Source organism: Zonotrichia leucophrys, chromosome 1A (assembly GCF_028769735.1).
Source record: "Zonotrichia leucophrys gambelii isolate GWCS_2022_RI chromosome 1A, RI_Zleu_2.0, whole genome shotgun sequence".
Lineage (NCBI taxonomy): Eukaryota > Metazoa > Chordata > Aves > Passeriformes > Passerellidae > Zonotrichia > Zonotrichia leucophrys.
In genome coordinates this window covers 54,011,070-54,030,815 of record NC_088170.1, presented here as the reverse complement: position 1 = coordinate 54,030,815, position 19,746 = coordinate 54,011,070, and the positions used below count along the sequence as shown (strand labels likewise).

Sequence of the window (19,746 nt, the reverse complement as noted above, 5' to 3'; positions counted from 1 at the left end):
GTTCATTCTGCTTGCTGAATAAGGTAACATTTACAAAGGACAAGGATGAGCAGCAGCAGATTAAAAAACAAAAAACACACAAGAAATTGAGCAGAGTCAGTGCAAGATAACTGACAGAGAGAAGCAGCCAGATTTAGATTGCCAAGACAACCCCAAAAGTTAGGATTTCCTAATTTGAAAATTCTGGACCTGCAGTCTAAACAAAATCCTTCTAGTATTTTTTTTTTTTTTTGGGGGGGGGGGGGGGGGGGGGAAATCTCTCTACTAAGCAAAATTCAACCATTACACATCCCTAGTGGCATATACCAAACTTCAAGAACAAATTTGCCATTTTCTTCAGCCAAACTATCTGGTGGCAGTGGAAGACCACTTTCTGACTACCACTTGCCAAGAGCAGCAGGTACTGCCTGTCCCTCCCATACAGTGGAAAAGTCTCAGATGTCCTTTGCCACTCTCCTCCCTACACAGCACAGCTGCTCTGGCCCTTCCCAGGAACACAACTTTTACATGATCCCCATTTCTACCTTTAAACAATCAAAAAACCCAAAGAAACAAACAAAAAAGCCCATCAAAAACAGGCAAATAAAAACTAATTAGTGTGAACAGTACAGTGCAAGCCGCCACGTTCAAGAGTTTGGTATTTCAGTAAGAACTGAACAGAAATTTCAAGTAAAGAGACAACACATCTCTGCAGGCAGGTCTGATACACAACCTCCAGGCACAGAAGTTCCCTGGTAGTCCCATACATTATTACCAGAGCTAAGCAAGTTACAGGTCAGCATTGACAGCACTGAAAACTGAAACCACCTCAAGGCTCCAAGATGAACTAGTGCACCTTTGGAAGTAGATACTCAGGTATAGACTTTCCAAAATACCTAGGCAACAGGACAGATATAAGCCCAGCATTAAAAATAAATTACAAAAGAAGAGAAAAAAGAAGAGGCAGGGGAGGCAAGCATTTATCTCCTATCATCAAAGGATCAATGCTTAGCAACTTCTGATCTGCACCCCTAAATCAGCAGTTCACAGATTAAATTCTGAGAGATCATATAATTAATTATAAATGACCTAGAGAATGACACTATGTAGTTTAACTGCAAAAAGTGTAGAATATGAGATCTGTGGAAGAAATTCTGGTAGAAGTCATTCAATGCAGTAGCACAGAAACTCAACCTAAGGTAAGCTGATCCAGAAAGGTTCATAAGCTACAAAAGTTGCATAGAAACTATGAAAAACATCCTGAACATTAGGATAATTGCTTTGGAAACCAGAATTATTAAAAACTGTGTTACCAAAGTGCTCAGTCATTCAAATACTCCAACTATCCCGAAAAGGATACAAAATCCTTCTCCTTAAACTGAACATAAATTGCTAATTAGTTTTCCTCAAGCTTCACCAGATGTACTCAGGGACTGCATCCACCACGTGCTTTCCTCCACTATGATCTTCATATTTGTGCACTCCTCCAACTACCAACTCTGAAGAGCCAGCAATGTGCTGAGGAGGTGTACAGCCTAGGTATTAACAAACCAATCCAAACCAAGCATCTCCACATGTGCCTCAATTTCCAGAGATGTTGAAAACATATTAAAATCAAATTCTTCAGGTAAAAAAGCACTAGTGTTTAAACACAGTTTATGCTTAAACATATGTTTATGTTTATATATTTATTTTCTAGTAAATTAAATCACTTATTTGCTCTTCCTCAAGGCCTCTGAAAAATCATGCTTCAGCTCCAAAGGAAAAAAAGAGTATTTAATAAACAGATTAGAGAAAAAGAATAACATAAATGAAGCCTACTGTGAAATGATCCAAATAATTTTTTAATACTTTATGGGTCTTTTTTAATACTTTATGTACTTAATTCCTACGGAAACACAAAAGTGTTTCCTAAACAGACAAAAATTGAAGAACAGTCAAAGGAAATTGGACAACTTTGGTTCTAAAACTAGAGATTTGGGTCTGCAGTGTAATCACTTTTCCTTTTAATATGCCCACTTGTTTCACTTTTAATTCAGGGATCAGTTTTCTAGGACTGAACATGTTCACGTTACAAAGAGTACTTAAGCAAGGGTCTCTCTTAGCCAAAGACAAACAATTTATAATAAAGCTCAACTTTAAAATACCTTTGAACTGTACACTTTTTACACTTATGACATACAGAATAGGAATTGTACTTGTTTCTAGAAATATGAAGAGATGCATAAATAGAAGAATGCTGAATTTCTCTGCAGTCTTGAAAAGAAAGTCAATCATTAACATGAAAAAAAAGAAAGAATAAAATGCCTTTTATGTTTAATCCTGGCATCTAATGACTATTTTAAAAAAAGCCATCTGACAACAGCATCTTTTTAGGGTCTGGTTTTTTTAAAAGTTGCCAATGGAAGGAGCTGCCAGAGGCACAGCTAAGAACATACTTTCTAACCCTCAACTCTTAGTTCATGTCCTTTCTTACAGTGTCCCAAAGAAAGCAAAACAAAATAACACTACACTACCAATTGGGATTATCCTAATAAAGAGAAAGTCAAACTATTATACACCAACTTCTCCTTCCATGGACAGCAGTTCCTGTTTAAATAGCAGTATTAGTGACCTACTGTCAAATAAAGTTTTTCTGCAGTGCATCAAAAAACAGCAACAAAAAAAATTTTAACAAGCCAGTCCTAACAGGACAGAGCAATCAATCTGATGTTTGTAAACACTGCACAGGAGCTGAAGGCTGTTTGTCAAAGTCAGTCAATAAGTAGCTTCTTACATTAACAAAACTTATTACAGGAAAGAACTGCAGTCTCCAAACACATACTCATTTAGATTAATTTAACCAGCTTTAATTGCTCCCTACCTGAGACTTGGAGCCAGCTATTTAAAAGGCATTGCATTACATTAAAAGCCCTCACTTCTGTGCATTCAGAGTCCAGTCACAGGACAGGAAATGAGCCTGCACATGCAACTGCTGCCTATTTGAGAAACCTTCCAAACTACTGCTCTAAAATTAGTAAGAATTTCATTCAAAAGGTAAACAAATATACTAGTGTTGTAATCATACAAACATAAATTTCAGAAACACCTCTGGAGTAGTTATTCTGCTACACAAGGGAAACACTTCCTTGAAGGCTCTTTGTAAAACTTACATAGATATTACACTACTACAAGCTTATTCTTAATTTATGTGAGATGAACAAGATTCAAAACTTACATACACAATTGTAATTTTCATTTTGTATCTCTTAAAATTAGAAAAATGGGCTCAGAATCCAAAATTACAAATAAAATTAAGTTTGAGCTCGGCTTTTTTCCTTAATATGAAGATCAGCTGCACCTACTATTCCGAATTCAGCAGTTAATTCTTAGAAGTACAACGAATGACAAGTGGAAACACAACATAACTTAGTCTGACAAAAAAACTCAAACCAAACGTTCTGAGGACAAGACAGATCACTTGATCACTTAGTAATTTCTCTGAGGAAGTTACTGCATTTTTAATGCCACTCCACAACAGTGCAATGTACATAATAAACAGTAGTTCTCTGAAAAAGGCTTTAAAGAAAGCACGTAAAAAGCATACAAAAACTTCAAGGTGGCATCTAAAACCACTGGTTGAAAAACAAAATAGATTAAATAAAGGTTTCTCATATTTTGATGGTTTGCTTACCTCTGGGGGGGAATATAAGGAGCAGATACTGTTGGCATAACTGTACAGGGTTCAACCACTGTTTTCTTGGCTTTTTTTGTCTTTTTCCTGATTTTTGATGTAGACCTAGCAGTTCTGACTGATCCCTCCTTTCTACAAACACCGTTTTTGATTTCAGCTTCTCCATAAATATTGAGCGGTCTCCGTGTGCAGCCTGGTGGAGTATGTACATCGCAGTAGGCAGTCTTTTTCACAGAGAACGTTGTTCCACTGCCAGTTAGTTCTTTCACAGGTTCCATTTTCATATACAGACCAGCCTTTTGAGCACATGTCACATGGAATGCAGTATAGCAGTTTGCTTTGTGGCACTGGATGCAGGCACCAACACCTTTCTGTTTACAGAGGTAGCATGTTAACTTCCATCTGGCTGGGGGAATGTTCCTGACACCATCAATTGGCTCAATAAAAACCGTATTGGCAAATCCAACTTCTGGAATCCACAGAGCACACACCACGTGTCCCCAACGATCATCATCTGTCTTTTTAAAGGCACCTCCCTTGTTTGGGCACAGCACACAGTCTACAGGCCGAGAGCGGGACTGCAAACAGTGTCTGCAGAGCCACTGGCCCTCAGGTATATATGGCACCCCATAGCATTCCTGATGTACTGCTAAATTACACATATCACAAAACAGGATCACATTGCTGTTCTGACATTCACCATCCATGCATATACAACACACTGCATCTTCATCAATTAAAGACTGATGATCACCCTGCTTTTGGTTTTCACAATAAGACTCTTTTTCAAACCTATCCATAAGGAATTCAAACATATTTTGGGAAACTACTGACACTCCATCACTTTTCCGCTTATCATTGATCAATTCTAACCACGCATAATCTTCTTCATCCATGTCATACTCAACTTCGTTATCGAGTTCTTCTGCTGACTTCTCAATGAATTTGTAATAAATGGGAGGTCTCCGAGGAGCTGAAGGGGGACTGTACTCAACAATCCGTACTTTTGGTTCTGGAAGAGGAGCTGTTGTAGCAGGGATACCATGAGAGCTCGGAAGAGCTTCATTTTTCTTTTTCACTTTGTTATTTTTATGGCGTTTGCTTCTTAGACAAACCGGTGGTCTTTCACTATTTTCTTTATTGCTGTTGCATTCACTCATTTCCTGGGCAGTAAGATCATCTTCTAATATAATTTCTAAAGGATCAAAGATACTGATCCTATGCAGGCGACCTTCAATTTCTATTTCAACCATCCTTTGAGCTTGAGCGTACGTCAAGGTTTCTCGTGTCGGGGAGTGCTTAATACTGCATGGGGAAGAAGAATGCCTTGCTGCCGATACTCGATGGCATCTTCCTTTTCTCCTCATTTGGTAATGTTTACCTAAAATTAGAGCAACAGTTAATACTATGAACTTCAAATAATCATATTAAAATATTAGTTTTACTGTAGTAAGGGAAAAAACCTTCAGTTCTATAGCCCTCTATGCATATATTTAACTAAAAGTAAACAAAACCAAAAGCTGTCACTCTTACTCAACAGGACTGCTGTTTCGTACAAGCTTAACCTGAAGATCAATAGATGTTCTAAATAACAGCTTCCCTGAGTAAACACAGCTATACAAAATCCTTGCTAGAAACCCTCCAGAAGCACTGTTGGCAAGACCACTGCATGAGAACAAAAACATTTCAGATGTGTCAGAGATTTAAAAATACTGCATTTGTTACCTTGTAAGAAAACCTTTAATACAATACTTAACACCTTAGGGGCACCTGTAGTTTGAAAATTTTTGCAACAGCTACAGACTGTGTCCTCTAGACCTCTCTTCAAAAGAACTAATGCAATTGTGAAAGAAAAAATAGTTTTCTCTGAATTTTTTCCCAGTGCAATTTGAAACATTCATGTTATCAATTCAACTACTATAGCTATATTTAAAAGCTAGAAAAGCACATATACTTCCACATTTGGCAAGTGGGCAGTTTGACAGTCCTATACTTTTTTTTTACTTTCCTCAATCCTTAGTGAGCCCATTATTCTTCACAACATGACAAGAACATGACAGAACTCTTAGTGCCCAATATGGTGCAGTATGGCCTGCAACCAGTAAATATTTCACCTGTAAAGCAGATTTGACTTAGGGCCAAACCATGTTCCCTGCTTTTAAGTACACACAGTCCTCTCCTTCAACAGATTCTTCAAGAGCTGTTCTCAAACCAACTGCTGATAGATAGAAATCCTCCTGCTTACAAACCCACTCCCAAGCTCTTTAAAACAATTTTTAAGTCTACAACCTACTGCAAAAAGATCACATACCATACAAAAAGACAGCTTTCTTCTCCCACTCCAAAGCCCCATAACTAGGATGGTTACAAAACTTTTAACTTAAAAGTGTCCATACATACTCATGCCTTTTGACATGGTCACACTGGGTGGGGTTTTTCTCCTGCAAGGGTTGAAAATTTTATAAACCTGACTGACATTGTCAAGTCTAAAATTCTATTCCACTCCTTCCTTCTTCCCAAGAAATCATTAATAAATAGCATCATTCAACTTCAGCTACATAAAAATCCCTTCATGTTTAATCACTGCCTAAAGTATTATTAAGGCCTCACCATTTCAACTCTGCATTTAAAGTCAGGGCTGTTCACCATAACAGTGGTGTTAGCATGTATTGCCAAATAGTGGAGAAATAGAGAAATCAAAACACAACTGCTGTGAAAGACCAGTATACCTATTTCAGGAAGCAAACAGCAAGCACTGAACAACTAACTACATTAATTCCTCCATGCTATTTGCCTTTTGCTAAAGTCTATGATGCCAGTTTCTAAAGGCCTCAAAGTACTGAGGGAACTCCTTTCACAGAAGACTACTAGATCACTCAGGCAACTAACCCTGAGACCAGTGCCTAAAGGCTCTGATCTGTCTGCTCTCACTAACACACTCTTAGTTTTCATAACCTAAGCTAGTTTTATTATGCATGCAACAATTGTGCTTCTCATAAATGTGACTTTTACACAACTCATTCTTAACCGTTATTACTAGTTTCTATGTCATATAGAAAGTTCAGACAACAGTCAGTGCTTAATCATGACAAATCTCTGTTCTGCTCTTTATAAACAACAGAAAAATATAAAAGGTTCCATTTCTTCAAACAACTTTGGAAGAAGCATTTAATAATTAAATTCTGTAAAACAACACAAGATTCAATCATACTAGTTTCTAAACTGTAGAAAACAGTTTAAACAATTAATAACACCAAAGAAGGTCCAATCACTAAAACATACCAGTAATTTAACCAAAACTAAAAATTAGTTTCCAGTTTCAATACAGATTTTGTAATTCAGAGACCCAAATGTACTACAATAGCCCTGAATTCTGTTATTGTGAACAAGTAATGATGGATTCTTCAGCTAAAACACACTGATGTGTCCATGTACAGCTACTTATTACAGATCAGAATGACATTACTTGTCAAGAAACAAGGCTTACAGCATGTTTACCGCATATAATTGCATTTCAATTCTGTCTGAAGCAAAAGCCTGCTTTGGTACTTTTAATGCCCCTTCCTACATTTTAGCTGATTGTATATCTGTTTGTAGTGGCTCCTCAGGATAGAGACTGTTTCAGAAAAATTCAGAGGGAGGGATGAGAGGTGACCTTCAGAAATCAAAAACATGTGTAACTTGTCCACACTACCTTAGCCCAGTACCACAGAACAACACATTAATGCTACGTTTCCAAGCTCTCCACCTCCCTCTGTTCCCAAGATTCTCGAGCATGGCTTCAGGCAGGAATTAAAAAGAGGAAGAAAATACTCAAAAGCACAAGATCTTTAATCTTGCTTAAAGATTTAGGACAGCTGTTGCAAAAGTAAAACAAACTGTAGGAACCAGACTGACAAAATAAATGATTAAGCTAGCACCTAGGTATACCGTAATACTCAACAATAAATACAGCTGACTTAGGAAGGAAGTTACAGTGTCAAACAGACTGGATAGCCTACAAATACAATGCAGTGCACAAAAAATCGAAACTGGTAGTACTCAGGCTGAACTTCATGCAAATTTATTGTGAATAACTTAAATGCTCCAGGGGCCAAAGCAGTGTTTTGTTTCTCCAAAATTCTTGTTTGCAAATGTTTCGATAAATACTCCGGATGAAGACCAGAGTTCTTCATAGCAAATTCATGACCCACAACTGGTTTGCTTTTCCTACGCAACTATCAGCTGGCACTTCTGCGTCCTACCCCCTGCCCCCCTTCCCAGTATCCAGTAGATCAATAGGAATGAGGACCAAAATGTAAATTTGAAGCGTAAACGAAAACAAGTTTCCATTCAACGACCACAAAGATACTGCACTAACCGCACACAAGATTATTTTAATGCACTGTCCTGCCCTCACAGACTGTGGGATGTAAACCAGGAAAGTTATCCACAGCTCTCATCTCCTAGAATTGCATCAGCTACTTGGGAAGGAAATCACCAGCAGACGTTTTCCCTCCCCATAACACAAGGGAACGTTTCTGTGAAATATGTGCTTTGAGGCAAAAATAAAATTAAAAAAAAAAGCTATCTACCAAGGTGTAGGATAGCTAAAACTAACACAAAAGTACAGTACCATATACTTCTAAATTACATTCTCTGCCCTAGTTACCTTCCTCCTCTTCAAATAAACTGTCTTTAGTCCCTGGATTCCTGCTCAATAGATTAGGGAATTGCACTCTCAATGGCACTTTCATGCAGACCATTAAACAGAGAAAGACACAGGAATATTCTTTAGTCCAGGACAATGAGGGACGATAAGCAAACAGCGCTTACACGCGGACACCACCCGCCGCTCCAGCCGCGCAGCGGGAGCGATTCCCCGGGGCACGGCCCGGAGCGGGGCCTCAGGGAGCGCAGCGAACGTGCGCGGCCACGGCCAAGACACGCGGGACCCCCAGAGCCGTTCTGTCCCGGCCCGGTGGAAAAGCCCGGTGCCGCCAGAGCCCGCGGCCATCCCGGAATCCAGCCTCCCGCGCGCGGCTCTGCCCCCGCCCCCGGCCCGCCCCCGCCGCTGCCGCGCCAACACTTCCTGCCCACGCCCAGGGAGCCTCCAACGCGCTCCCTCCCCTGCCGCCGATGGTTCCTACCCGGCGCGGCGCTCCCCCCTCCCGGCCCCCGGCAGGATGGTTCCTGCCCGGGCCCATCATCTCCAGCCCTTCCCAACAGTCACTCCCTCCCCGCCGCGAAAATACTCGGCCCACAAATATGGCGGCTGACAAAACAGCTACAGCGGCGCCCTCCCTCCCTCCCCCAGACCGCCGCGCTCGCCTCGCCTCTCCGCCCGCCCGCCGCTGCCCTCCCCCGCAGGCGGCCGTGCCCAGTCCGCCCTGCTCTTTCCCCCATGCCGCTCTCCCGTCCCGCCGCGGCGGGACCCGCCGGCTCCCGGCCCCGCAGCCCCCGCCCGCCCGTCCCCGCCGCCCACCCGGCCCTACTCACGCTGTGGGAGCCGCCGAGGAGCGGCTGACAGACCTCCCGCTCCGCCGCTGCGGCCGACGCTCGGCCGAGTTAATGGCGGAGGCCCCGCCGGTGCTGCCGCCTGGCCCCGCGTCCGGCAGCCGCGGGCGGCCGAGCGGGCGCTACGAGGGCCGCGCTGCCCGCGGCGGTCACCCGGCGCTGGGTGCGGGGCTGCTGCTGCCGCCGGGCGCGGCGCATTCGTGAGGCGCGGCGCGCGTCGCCGTCCGGCTGCGGGCTCGGCGCTCGGCTCCCGGGGCTGAGCGGCTCCCCTCCCCCCGCGGCACAAACAATGCGGCTTCACCACAGCGCTGCGCCGACGGGGGGGAGGAGGAGAGGCGGGCGGGGAGGGAGGGAGCGAGCGAGGGAGGGAAGGGACGTGAGGGCGCCAGGCACCGCCCAGCCCCGCCGCTCCCGCCGCCGCGGGGCGGGGCCTGCGCGCCGCCGCTCCCCGCGCCCCCGGCCGGCACCGGCCGCGCTCGGGGCGGGAACGCGCTGGCCCCGCGACCGCCGCGCTCCCGCCCGGAGGGGCCGGGCCCGAGCCCGAACCCGCCGCGCGTCCCCGGTACAACGTCCCTTGTTCGAACGGCCCAGCTCGGGCGCCAGGGAACGGATGGAGGCAGGACACGGGTCGTTACAAAACCAAGGCTAAAAAGTTGAAGCGACTGGTATTTATTATCTCTTTGGGGGGGAAGTCCAAGCTCAAGATTCCTTAACGTAGAAAATGTGCTTGAAAGTCAGCTCTTTCGTGGTCTCTGGGTCAAGCTGCTGCTTGTAGATTAACTGATAATAGCCTTACATTTTGACAGAGAAAAAGGTTATTTCTGGCTTCCCCTGCGAAGGACAGCCTTTGTTAGGTATTATTTTTAGACAGCCATATTCGAGAACTGAAGGATTTTACTGCAATACATTTCTGCAAGGCAGCTGCACCCACATACTTAGAAAACAATGTTTTAGCTGGCCCAGCCTAACACAGTTGCCTGTGCTGATCATCCCCAACAAGTCCTGCATATAGCAAAAAGCAATTGAGAGTAGGTGTGATTCTTTTTACCCATCAGTATTTCACAGCCACTCAGCTAAATTGCTGCAAAACAACTTACCAATTCATTGTTATGTTTTCTCTAGAAGTAAGAGGTTTCCTTGCCTCAAAAACCAGTTGATCCTACAATAAATATTTGACTAGGGAATCAGAAATAGATACACTCGTTATTGCTTGTAGAAAGTTAATTAAGGTTCAGAGAGTTTAAGCAACTAGGCTGTGGAAATCTTGTAGAATATGAAAAGTACTTTCCAAATGCTTTTTTCCTCATCAGGGACTATTTAGCACACTGATCTCTGAACAAAACACAAGCTATTAAAGCAGCTAACACTCGTGCAGCCCACTCAGTGTAGGAATAGACCCTTAGGCTCAGACACACAGAGTACCTTCAACTTTCAATACAAGAAAGTTTGTACAAACTACGGAGGCCATCTGGTAATTTGTGTACTTGCCTGTGAGGAACTACTCTCCAATTAAATTGTTTTAGTAATCCTGCCACCCTTCTCAGAAGTCTTACAACATGCTGATATAAGTTAGTGTTGGTGCACAGGAATACAACCTGTGATAGAAATGTATTAAAGAGCGAGTACCATACCATACCATACCATACCATACCATACCATACCATACCATACCATACCATACCATACCATACCATGTACATTACTGTGCAGAGTATAAAAATGAATAGAAATAGTGTCAAAAACCTAGTAAGATTATGATAAGGAAATACATTGGTTTATCTTTTAAGGGATAATTCACGTGTATCTGCTGTGCAGCTGTACAAATACTTTTTAAGTGGAGACAAGTTTTCTACAGAAACCTTGATGGTGTCCACATTCTAATGTGTCTGACACACAGCAAGTCTGGCTTTTTTCACAGCAAGTTGCTTTTTTCTGCCAGGTGGGCTACAGCATTCCCTAGTCCCTGGACATCCCTTTGATAATATGGTATTTCTTATTGGTATTTGCACCATTTGACCAATTTTCTATAATTTCATGCTTCTAGATTCTTCCAATTACACCCAGTAAGAAGGTGGCGTGTGGAGTTTTCACTCGGGAGCATCCAGGCTAGGACACAGATCTCATGTCATTCCTTCATGCGGTATTTCAGAGTAACAGCACAACATCAGGGCATGCTCAACAGAAAGCTCTGTATTTGGAGTCAGACTTGTAAATCATTTCTCATTGACCTTATGACAGGCTACCAGAGCAGGATGCTCAGCCTCTCCATTTTAAGGGTATGTACATTAGCCCATGTAGAACAGTATGTAGTATTGTCTGGGGCATCTGACCAGTCCTCAGTACATGTGCCTATACCCCTAAAGATCTGTTATCTTCCTCTTTTCCACCTCACAAGTGAGACACGGTTACTCAAAAGAATACAATTCTACTAGCATATGGTTTAATTTCAAGCCAAAAATAAGAAGCCCTCTGATCCCTAGTGTGATGGCAACAGACCCCTCAGAACCTTTTTTCACACCAGTTCAGCATGTGCGAGGGGCTTCGGTCCCAGTCCTTCAGAATCCTCACACCCCGACCTGGCAGCATCAAACTGTTAAACAAACTGCCAGTGCTGACTCACTCTACATGGAAAACTTCACAGAAAGAGGATCTCCTGCCTACTAGCTTTCACCTCCACTAGTTGACAAGCTTTCAACAGAATCACTGCAAGAAAGATCACGCAAAGAAACATAATCACTATCTATCTGCCTTGGCATCCTCCTCTACTTTCTCATAGAATCGAACTTCATGAGACATTTCTATATTTCTCAAGTGTATCCACTTTGTTTCTCAGATCACAAAGCCAACTCAAGACTCACTGCAGCTGTAAATACTGGCAGAGGTACTGACCTACTTTGGATGCAACTATGTATCCCTCTCAGGGCCTGGACAGCTGGCCGCTGAAGGGACAAGAAAGATTTGGAACTCACTCCTCAGAACCTACAACAACCTGTATTTCAAGAAAGGTTTTAGACTGCCAGAACATACACATGTGGGTCTTCTTCCTACCATGATGACAAATCTGCCTAACCTTGCATGTGATACTTCTGTATGATGCCTTAAGGTAATGTATCACCAGTAAATTTTCAAGTTTGGCTTCTCCATCATACAGTTTACACCTTCACACTCATCTATGAGATAGAACATTATTACTGTGGTCCTCTCATCCTACACGGGAATGCTTTTAGATCTCACTTACTTCATCAGCCATGGTATGTGGCACTGGTAGAATACTCGTGGGCATGACTTCACAAGTTCACAAAAGAAAGGTTGTTCCCAAACCTCACAGAAGCCAGAACAGCATTCACCGTGGAAAAGATTGTAACCTTATCAACAGACATATTACAGCAGTGTGCTCACATGATTTCAGCTGTTTATTTTCAGTCCGTGGGGTGGTGGTGTAGAATCACTCTGCATCTTCTGGGTGATCTTTGCAAATTTTTGTATTTACAGAAAAATACACATTATCACTGTTCCATCCCCTAGTCACCATTGATATCTTGTATGAAAGACTGGTATATCATACTAGACTGAGTGGGATTTATGGTTCAAAGTCCTGGATGACCATCCTGGAATGAAGATCAAATTTTTTGCTTCAAAAACATAAAAGTGTTGGTCCATTTCATTCCTACTTGTTTACTGAATATATTCCTTGTTCTCTGGTTAGGAAGAAATGTCTGGATTTTCCTTCCCACTCTTCTGATCTGGAAGTTTTAGCTGTATTATGACAAAAGAGGGAATAAATTAAATAATATTGGTGTATATAATGTTCACCAACTGCTATAGAATCAAGGATTTTTTGTTTCTTACAGCCTCAGTAACTCTTACTTCCTGCACATACCACCTTTTTCATTCTCACATCCAAAGCAGTTCTTTGTTTATGAATTGCTAAGACCCTTTGGTCTGACCCTTCAGAACAGCTCATGTTGATCCAAACAAACAGTCTTCACCAAAACACAAGTTTAAAAACACTGGGAGCTGTGTCAGTGCCTTTTATGGTACTGATGAAGGTCCAGAGACCTTTTATCCTCAGAGCTCCACCAGAAGTGACGCTTGATCAGGGTGCTTGCTAAGAAATACCTCTGTAAGCTGCATCTGCTAAGCAGTCCTATGGAATGTTATCTATAGATAAGCTTGAAGATCATTTGACAGCGTGGTCTTCATAGTAAAGCTGCTATGCAAAGGCCTTCACCCCATTTCCATTTAAGCGTTTGTTGGAACTACTGCTCCGAGTCACCTACTGCAAGAAGAGGTGTGTATCCTGTCCCTTGCTGATGGAGAGATACACCAAGCACTTTCCTGAGAGAGGCAATTGACAGGGAAACCTACTGCCTGCTTTACTTATCCACTATCTTGAATCCTTTAACATCATTAAAGGGTACCTTCAGGATTTTGCAGTTTTAAGGTGCTCTCTACAGGATGTGCTCATAACTGTTGCATGGTGGAAGGTGAGGATTGAGCTCACTCCTCTGGACAGTGCAAAGATGCAAAACCAAACTTCATGATTAGGATGTACATGAAAACATGTAAGCTATGCTTCAATAATAGAAAACAAAAACCTGCATCCAAATTACAACATACTGCAACACAAGCACAGAGCTTGCCATGTACTGACCTGTAGGTCTGCCAAACAGCAAAACTATCATGTACTATTTTTGAGACTATTTTATCAAGAACAAACCCTTGGAACAGAGTTATTGACACTATTATGTATGATGATATTGCTGTTTCCAAAAGAGTAGACTAGACAGAGCCATAATCAAGACGATAATATTCTCCTTCTCTTCCATCATTGTCTCTTCAGTATCAATTATTCAATTCCTAGTGTTTACAGTTTGGCACCTTTATTATGTTCTGCATATTAACTCCCCCTGCAAAGGTCTTTGTGGGAAGCTGCTCCTGCCACAGGATAACTACCACCAGAACAACCCCTTCATAAACAAGTCACCAATCTTTTGTTTAGCTCCCAGGAGTGCCTCCTTGCATGATCAGATGAAAATGATTACGAGCACAAGAGAGCAGCAGTAAAGTAAATCCAGGATTTGGGAGTGCCTCTTCAGCATCCCCAGTTATTAGCCATCATTAGTTTAGTTTACAAAAGCAGCTGCATGTTTAGAAGTGGAGTGTCTGTCAATTCACACAGCATAACTAACTGAGCCAAGTTAGGGGTAAAGACAACGTCAGTGGTAATGGGTAGGATTCAAAAAACAAAACAGTAATTGCTATGCAAAAAGTTCTAAAAATATCATACTTGCACAGCAAAGAAATCCAAAACAGCATGGCTAATCTACATTGGATTTTGGCCTCTTTTTTCACAAGACACACTGAGGAAACCTGAGTAGCAGACATAAGACAATTTACAGAAAGGTAACACAAAAAAGGACCTATTTGAACTGAACAATTTTGTCAAATGCAGCCATAGCAAAGGGAAAACAAAGTGTGCTCCATACCTGTATCTGATACACAATGATTTTGAGAAATACAATTTCTTTTAGTTTCTGTGGTTGTTCTCCTGATCAGGTTTGGATTTCATAAGATACCTGAGTTTGTGATAAACGAAGTAGCTTATTAAGATAGCATAACCCAAGTAAACAATATTATGCAAATACATTGCTACTGTCTCTCTTTCCTACTTCCTTTCCTCTGCACTGGAAAGCATTCACTACACAGCGCTCATCCAAGCAAAAACAAGTTGCTCATTGCCTTCATAATTTTTAATTATACATAAAGTTTATTTTATTTGTTGAAATCCTTAGAGTGACTTCCCTTTTCTCAATTCCACTGGTGTCAGTTTAAAAACATGCAAATGTAATATGAGATGTGAGGGAAGTTCTTTTCCTAGTTAGCTCACTCACAAACATGTATCTAAGAAACAATCTCCAATGTTTACAATGAGTTAATACTTCAGCCTTAGTATGATTAACTTAAAATTCAATTAGTAATGAGACCCAAATCCAGTCTTAATTACTTTACTATCTCTTCCTCATTCATTCTAGAGGACAAACCTGGTCTGCAGATGATTAAGATGGTTTGCAATAGAGGAAGTTCAACTGTTAGAATCCCTAGTCATTTGTCACAGAAGAAATCCAAAAATAGATGGGCTAATTCAGAATTAAAATTTGCCTCCTCGTTTATATGGGGAAGGACACAAGAAGGTGACATCAAAATCTGGGAAGGAAAAATAAAGTGAAAAATAAGTCAGAAGTAAGGACTCAACACATGACATCCACAGAAAAGCCTGAACTGCCAAGAGCAACCAACATGGCCTGTAATCTTTCTCTGTACAGAGAAACCCAACGCGTGTGTACCACTTAACAAGTACTAATGAACCCTACACAACTTTGTTTGTCCCAGACTTGCTACTGCCTCAGCAAAGGCCTGATGCTGCCTAATAGACAGAACTTCCAAACTCATATAAATCAGTTCTGATACTGATGGGTTCATCAGGTAGACAAAATCTCTGTAGGCCCAATAGGAATGCTAAAACAGGAACTTCAAACTGACCTCTCCTGAAAGACATATTCCAGCAGCATGCTCACTCCACATGAAGGGCAAGTATGAGTAAATCCTGTCAACATGCTATTATATGCTCAACTCCAAGTCAAAAGTCAGTGACATACACCTCTGATGTGCTACACAGTGAGGATCATGCAGATTAAACAGCTGTGTTTGTAACAAATTAGGTAATTTATATAAATCTACAAGGGCACCGTGGTGTTGGCAGTGAATGCGTGCTCCTAAGTACTGTGTGATTGCTCAGTCCTAATTCTCTGTGCACTCACCTGGACACCTTGGATCTGATGAGTAGAGCCAAGTACCCACTGAAATAAATGGGAATGTATGCTAACTATAAGTACTTTCCAATGTTACAAATTCTTGGAAATCATACCCCTGTGACAAGTACTAAATTGGACATCCAAATTTAGTACTTCTGACCTCTATTTTAAGGTTTTGATCATTAAGCTGACATTGCCTGGATAGGATTCTGGAAGAGGCTGGAGTCTACACAAGGAGGAAAGGAGATTATTTTATTAAATGTATTACCTCAGTGCATATGAAAATCTGTAACTTTCTGCTTTATTTAAAAACTGTAATCTCTTAATGTAGTTTTTGTCTTCATGACTTCATATGGAAAATGCATCACTGATGCAGAAGTTACTAGAGGTGAAACCAAACGTTTGAGTGAAAATAACCATACCAGAGAAGGTTTGGAGATAAATACTAAGTGCTCAATTTTGCTAAAACAAGGTAACGACATCAACACTACTAACTACACTGTTATTACCAACATTTAGCATTTCCAAACGAATACAAAAGTAGAAAGACAGAACTACATCAATTTATCACTGCAGTACCAACATTATGTTTACTGCCAAGGAAGAAATGGAATGGAGGAAGTAATAAAATTAGATTAAGATGAACAGCCTGATGACTGGAGAGACCCTGGGACAACAACACACAAAACTCTGTCTGCAGCACTAAACATCTACATTTGGCTAATAACATAATATTGAAATAGGCGTATTGAAGGCATACTTTAAGTTCTGTCACAGTAGGATAGGATACAAGAATTTAATTTAGTTTCCAACATGTCTTAGGCTCTTGCTATAGCCTCCCTGAGAGCCTTCCAAGTTCAAAGTATACCCCAATACTGAGAATGACAGAGAGATGGTTACTTACAGCTACATAAGTGGTTTCTTTCTTCTCTGAACCTGTAATAGCTTTTTTCCAGAGAACCCGAACAATTTCCTTGGAAGCATGGTCTGCTAGATTTCTGCTATTCTACAAAACATGGAGAGCCAGATACTTGCACTTTGCTCCAGGAACTGGAGTGAGAAATTACTTCTTCATATTCATTTAATATCATATCACTTTTAATTCATGCCAGGTTCAGTTAACCATGCAAATAAAGATGTTTATTCACAATATCTGAAACAGATAACAAGATTGTAAATGCATAAATGGAGGAAAAATCAAAGAAAAAAAGTCACTCTTCTGAAGTTAAATAATGGAAGTTTTGGGTTTTTCCTGTCAGGATGCCTCGCAGATTTTCCTAATTATCTGTCTTCCTAAATGACTATGTTCTTTTACATACTTACACCTCAGACTGCAACCTTTATGGAAAATCTGTATCCTCAGACTATCACCACACCAGTGCTGCTACATTCACCACAAGCTGGCAGTCGGGAGCCTTCTCTAGGAATTGCAGTTACTTACTCTTTCTTTTGCCTGTCATCAGTTCACCACCTCTGTTTTATTCATCACATTACTTGGTTGGTTGTGAGAAGATGCTCTTGGATCCAGCTTTGCTCAGATTTTTAAGATCCGATTTCTTGAGTTTCTGGTGTATTTTTGTTAAAAAAGAAGAGCAGAAAAATTCCAGTTATTTCACTCAATCTGTGATATACACTTGTAGATTATATACAGAATCACTGATTGGTTCTCAAGCCACCTAAAAGATAATTTAAAGAAATAATTAACTTTCATTAATCTCAACTTCCCTAACCCTTAAGGAAATTTTCAGAATAGGATGTATGAAAAAATGAAGAGATACAGAGAGGAGGTGATTACAGAAAGAGCAACATGCAGTGCAAAAATGCAAAATTAATTTCGAGTCTTTTTTAATTTACTGTAAAATTTTCAACTATAAATTGTGAAATTCTCCAAAATCACAGCTGTTAAAAAAGGCAGTTAACAAAGCACACTCTGATACTTAACCTTTCCATAATATTGTGATAAGCATTAACTATGTCATTCCAACTGTTGCAGTTTTATAGTTCTCTAAAAGATGCTTTATGAGGTGACGTATTTCAATACTAATAATAACAATTGTTGCTATCATCACTGCTGTAATTTCCTGTCAACAGATTGGTGATAGACTTCTTAACAAACTCTCACACCTCTATTACTGTGTCTAGCTGGCAGATCTAGCCAAGATCAAACTTCATGTTTAAGCAGTTCTATTCATATAACTGCACTTTGGAGCAGTGGAAACTGAGCAAGTCCAAAAAACCTCAAATCACTTTGGTATCAGTCACCCATAGTAACTAATACATATACTATATATATATGTAATATTGTCTGAATATACATATATATACACACTGATACAGCTGAACTCTACCAATAAAAAGAAAATGTAAATTAAAAAATAAAAAGGAACAAAGGACTGCCTGCACACAGTGTAACAGCTATTTTGTCGGGAGTTTGAGTAGTGTATGAATAATAAATAAAAAAAAACAACTTGACATGAGATTTCCAAAGAAGTTTTAACCACAACAGACCATTTACTGTATGTTGACTGGCAGAATCCATTTAGAAAATCACACCAGTACTTAAGTACAAACATACACCTAATATGGCAGAATGCTGAAGAGCTATTCCAAATCAAAAAGCTATCAACTGATCTCTTCATATACTGCCATATATTCCAACAAAAACACTCGTTACGAAATCTGTTCAAATTACAAAGAAAAAAAAAAGAAAATTAACTGATGAAAATAAGTCAGATCAAAAAGCAAGGACTCGCTTAAGCATGGTCTCTCTAAACACTACCTTAATCTAAAATTTAACATTGTTTTCAAACCAGTACTGTAAATTGGTAAAGGTGGGAAACAAAGGATAAGCAATTACCTCTTGTAGCCTTACCAACACTTAAGGCAAAGAAAGTGAAATCTACGACTGGGAATTTGACAATCAATCCACTGGGAATTTCACAACAAATGTGACAATCACAGCAGATTATATCTCACACAGCTCTCCGGAGAAATGACATACATCAAAAGGACCAACAAACCACCCTTCTCCACCCCTCCTGAAAAGCGTGGATCACTCGGCCCATTGATAACCTCAACCAATGTTTTGCAATCGGAGAAGAAAAACACCGACCTACAACCGAACACCGGAACCGGAGGAGCTTTATCCAGAAGAGGACCTTAAGCATAGAGCGGGCACTATTTCCCTGAACCAGCGCATTGCATTCTCTTCAGCCCTGATAATCCTTCCCTAAAATGCTCAGGTGAGACTCGAGCGCCACGCCAAGCGCCCCTCCCGAGGCAGACTCAGTACATCAAAGCAGCGCTCAGAACCAAACCCGCTGTGCCTCAGATCACGCATACCCATCAAGGTGGGTTTAACTGCGGATACGAACAACGGAGGCTAAATTCCTGACAGGGCGAGGGCTGCGCTCGGAACAGCGTGTCCGTGCCCGCCCCAGCGGAGCGATGCCCAGGAAAGCCTCTCCCGGCCGGCCCATGGGGAATGCGCAGCGCCCGCCCGCGGCTCCCGGGGAAGGCGCGGCAGAGACCCTGGAGGCATCGCCGGGCCTGAAGCACCGCAGGAAACACTCCGACCCCGGCCCGCCGCCCGCACAGCCACCGCCCTCAGCCGCCCCAGGAACGAAGCGGAGTGCAGCGACCAGCGGCCGCACCCTTGCGGAGAAGGCCGGTGTCGGGCCCCGGCCCGCCTGGGGCACCGCCGGGACGCGGGTGCGAGGACACCCCGCAGCCGCCATTTTGCGGCCCGGCGCGCTGACATGTCGCGCGCCGTGCGTGGCGCCG

General features: G+C 41.7%; 1 protein-coding gene and 1 long non-coding RNA gene across 5 annotated transcripts in view; both read right to left on the bottom strand.

The window, feature by feature from the left end:
* Positions 1 to 9,475, bottom strand: part of BRD1 (bromodomain containing 1) — a 58,034-nt gene extending 48,559 nt beyond the window's left edge. For 2 of the 4 annotated variants that reach the window (XM_064702787.1, XM_064702785.1), the window contains exons 1-2: positions 9,131 to 9,258; positions 3,653 to 5,033 (exon numbers count right to left, since the gene is read on the bottom strand). In XM_064702787.1, coding sequence (XP_064558857.1) covers positions 3,653 to 5,019 — 1,367 coding nt within the window. In that variant the 5' untranslated portion in view covers positions 5,020 to 5,033; positions 9,131 to 9,258. Of the gene's footprint in view, positions 1 to 3,652; positions 5,034 to 8,467; positions 8,584 to 9,130 lie in introns of those variants that run through there. The other 2 variants (XM_064702784.1, XM_064702786.1) reach the window with 2 other exon arrangements.
* A 337-nt stretch (positions 9,476 to 9,812) lies between these two features.
* LOC135442694 (uncharacterized) lies at positions 9,813 to 19,691 on the bottom strand. Its single transcript, XR_010438707.1, has 3 exons — positions 15,193 to 19,691; positions 14,638 to 14,727; positions 9,813 to 12,904 (listed from the first exon to the last, which is right to left on the bottom strand). It is a non-coding gene; the product is annotated as an uncharacterized LOC135442694 (long non-coding RNA).
* Positions 19,692 to 19,746: the final 55 nt, after the last annotated feature.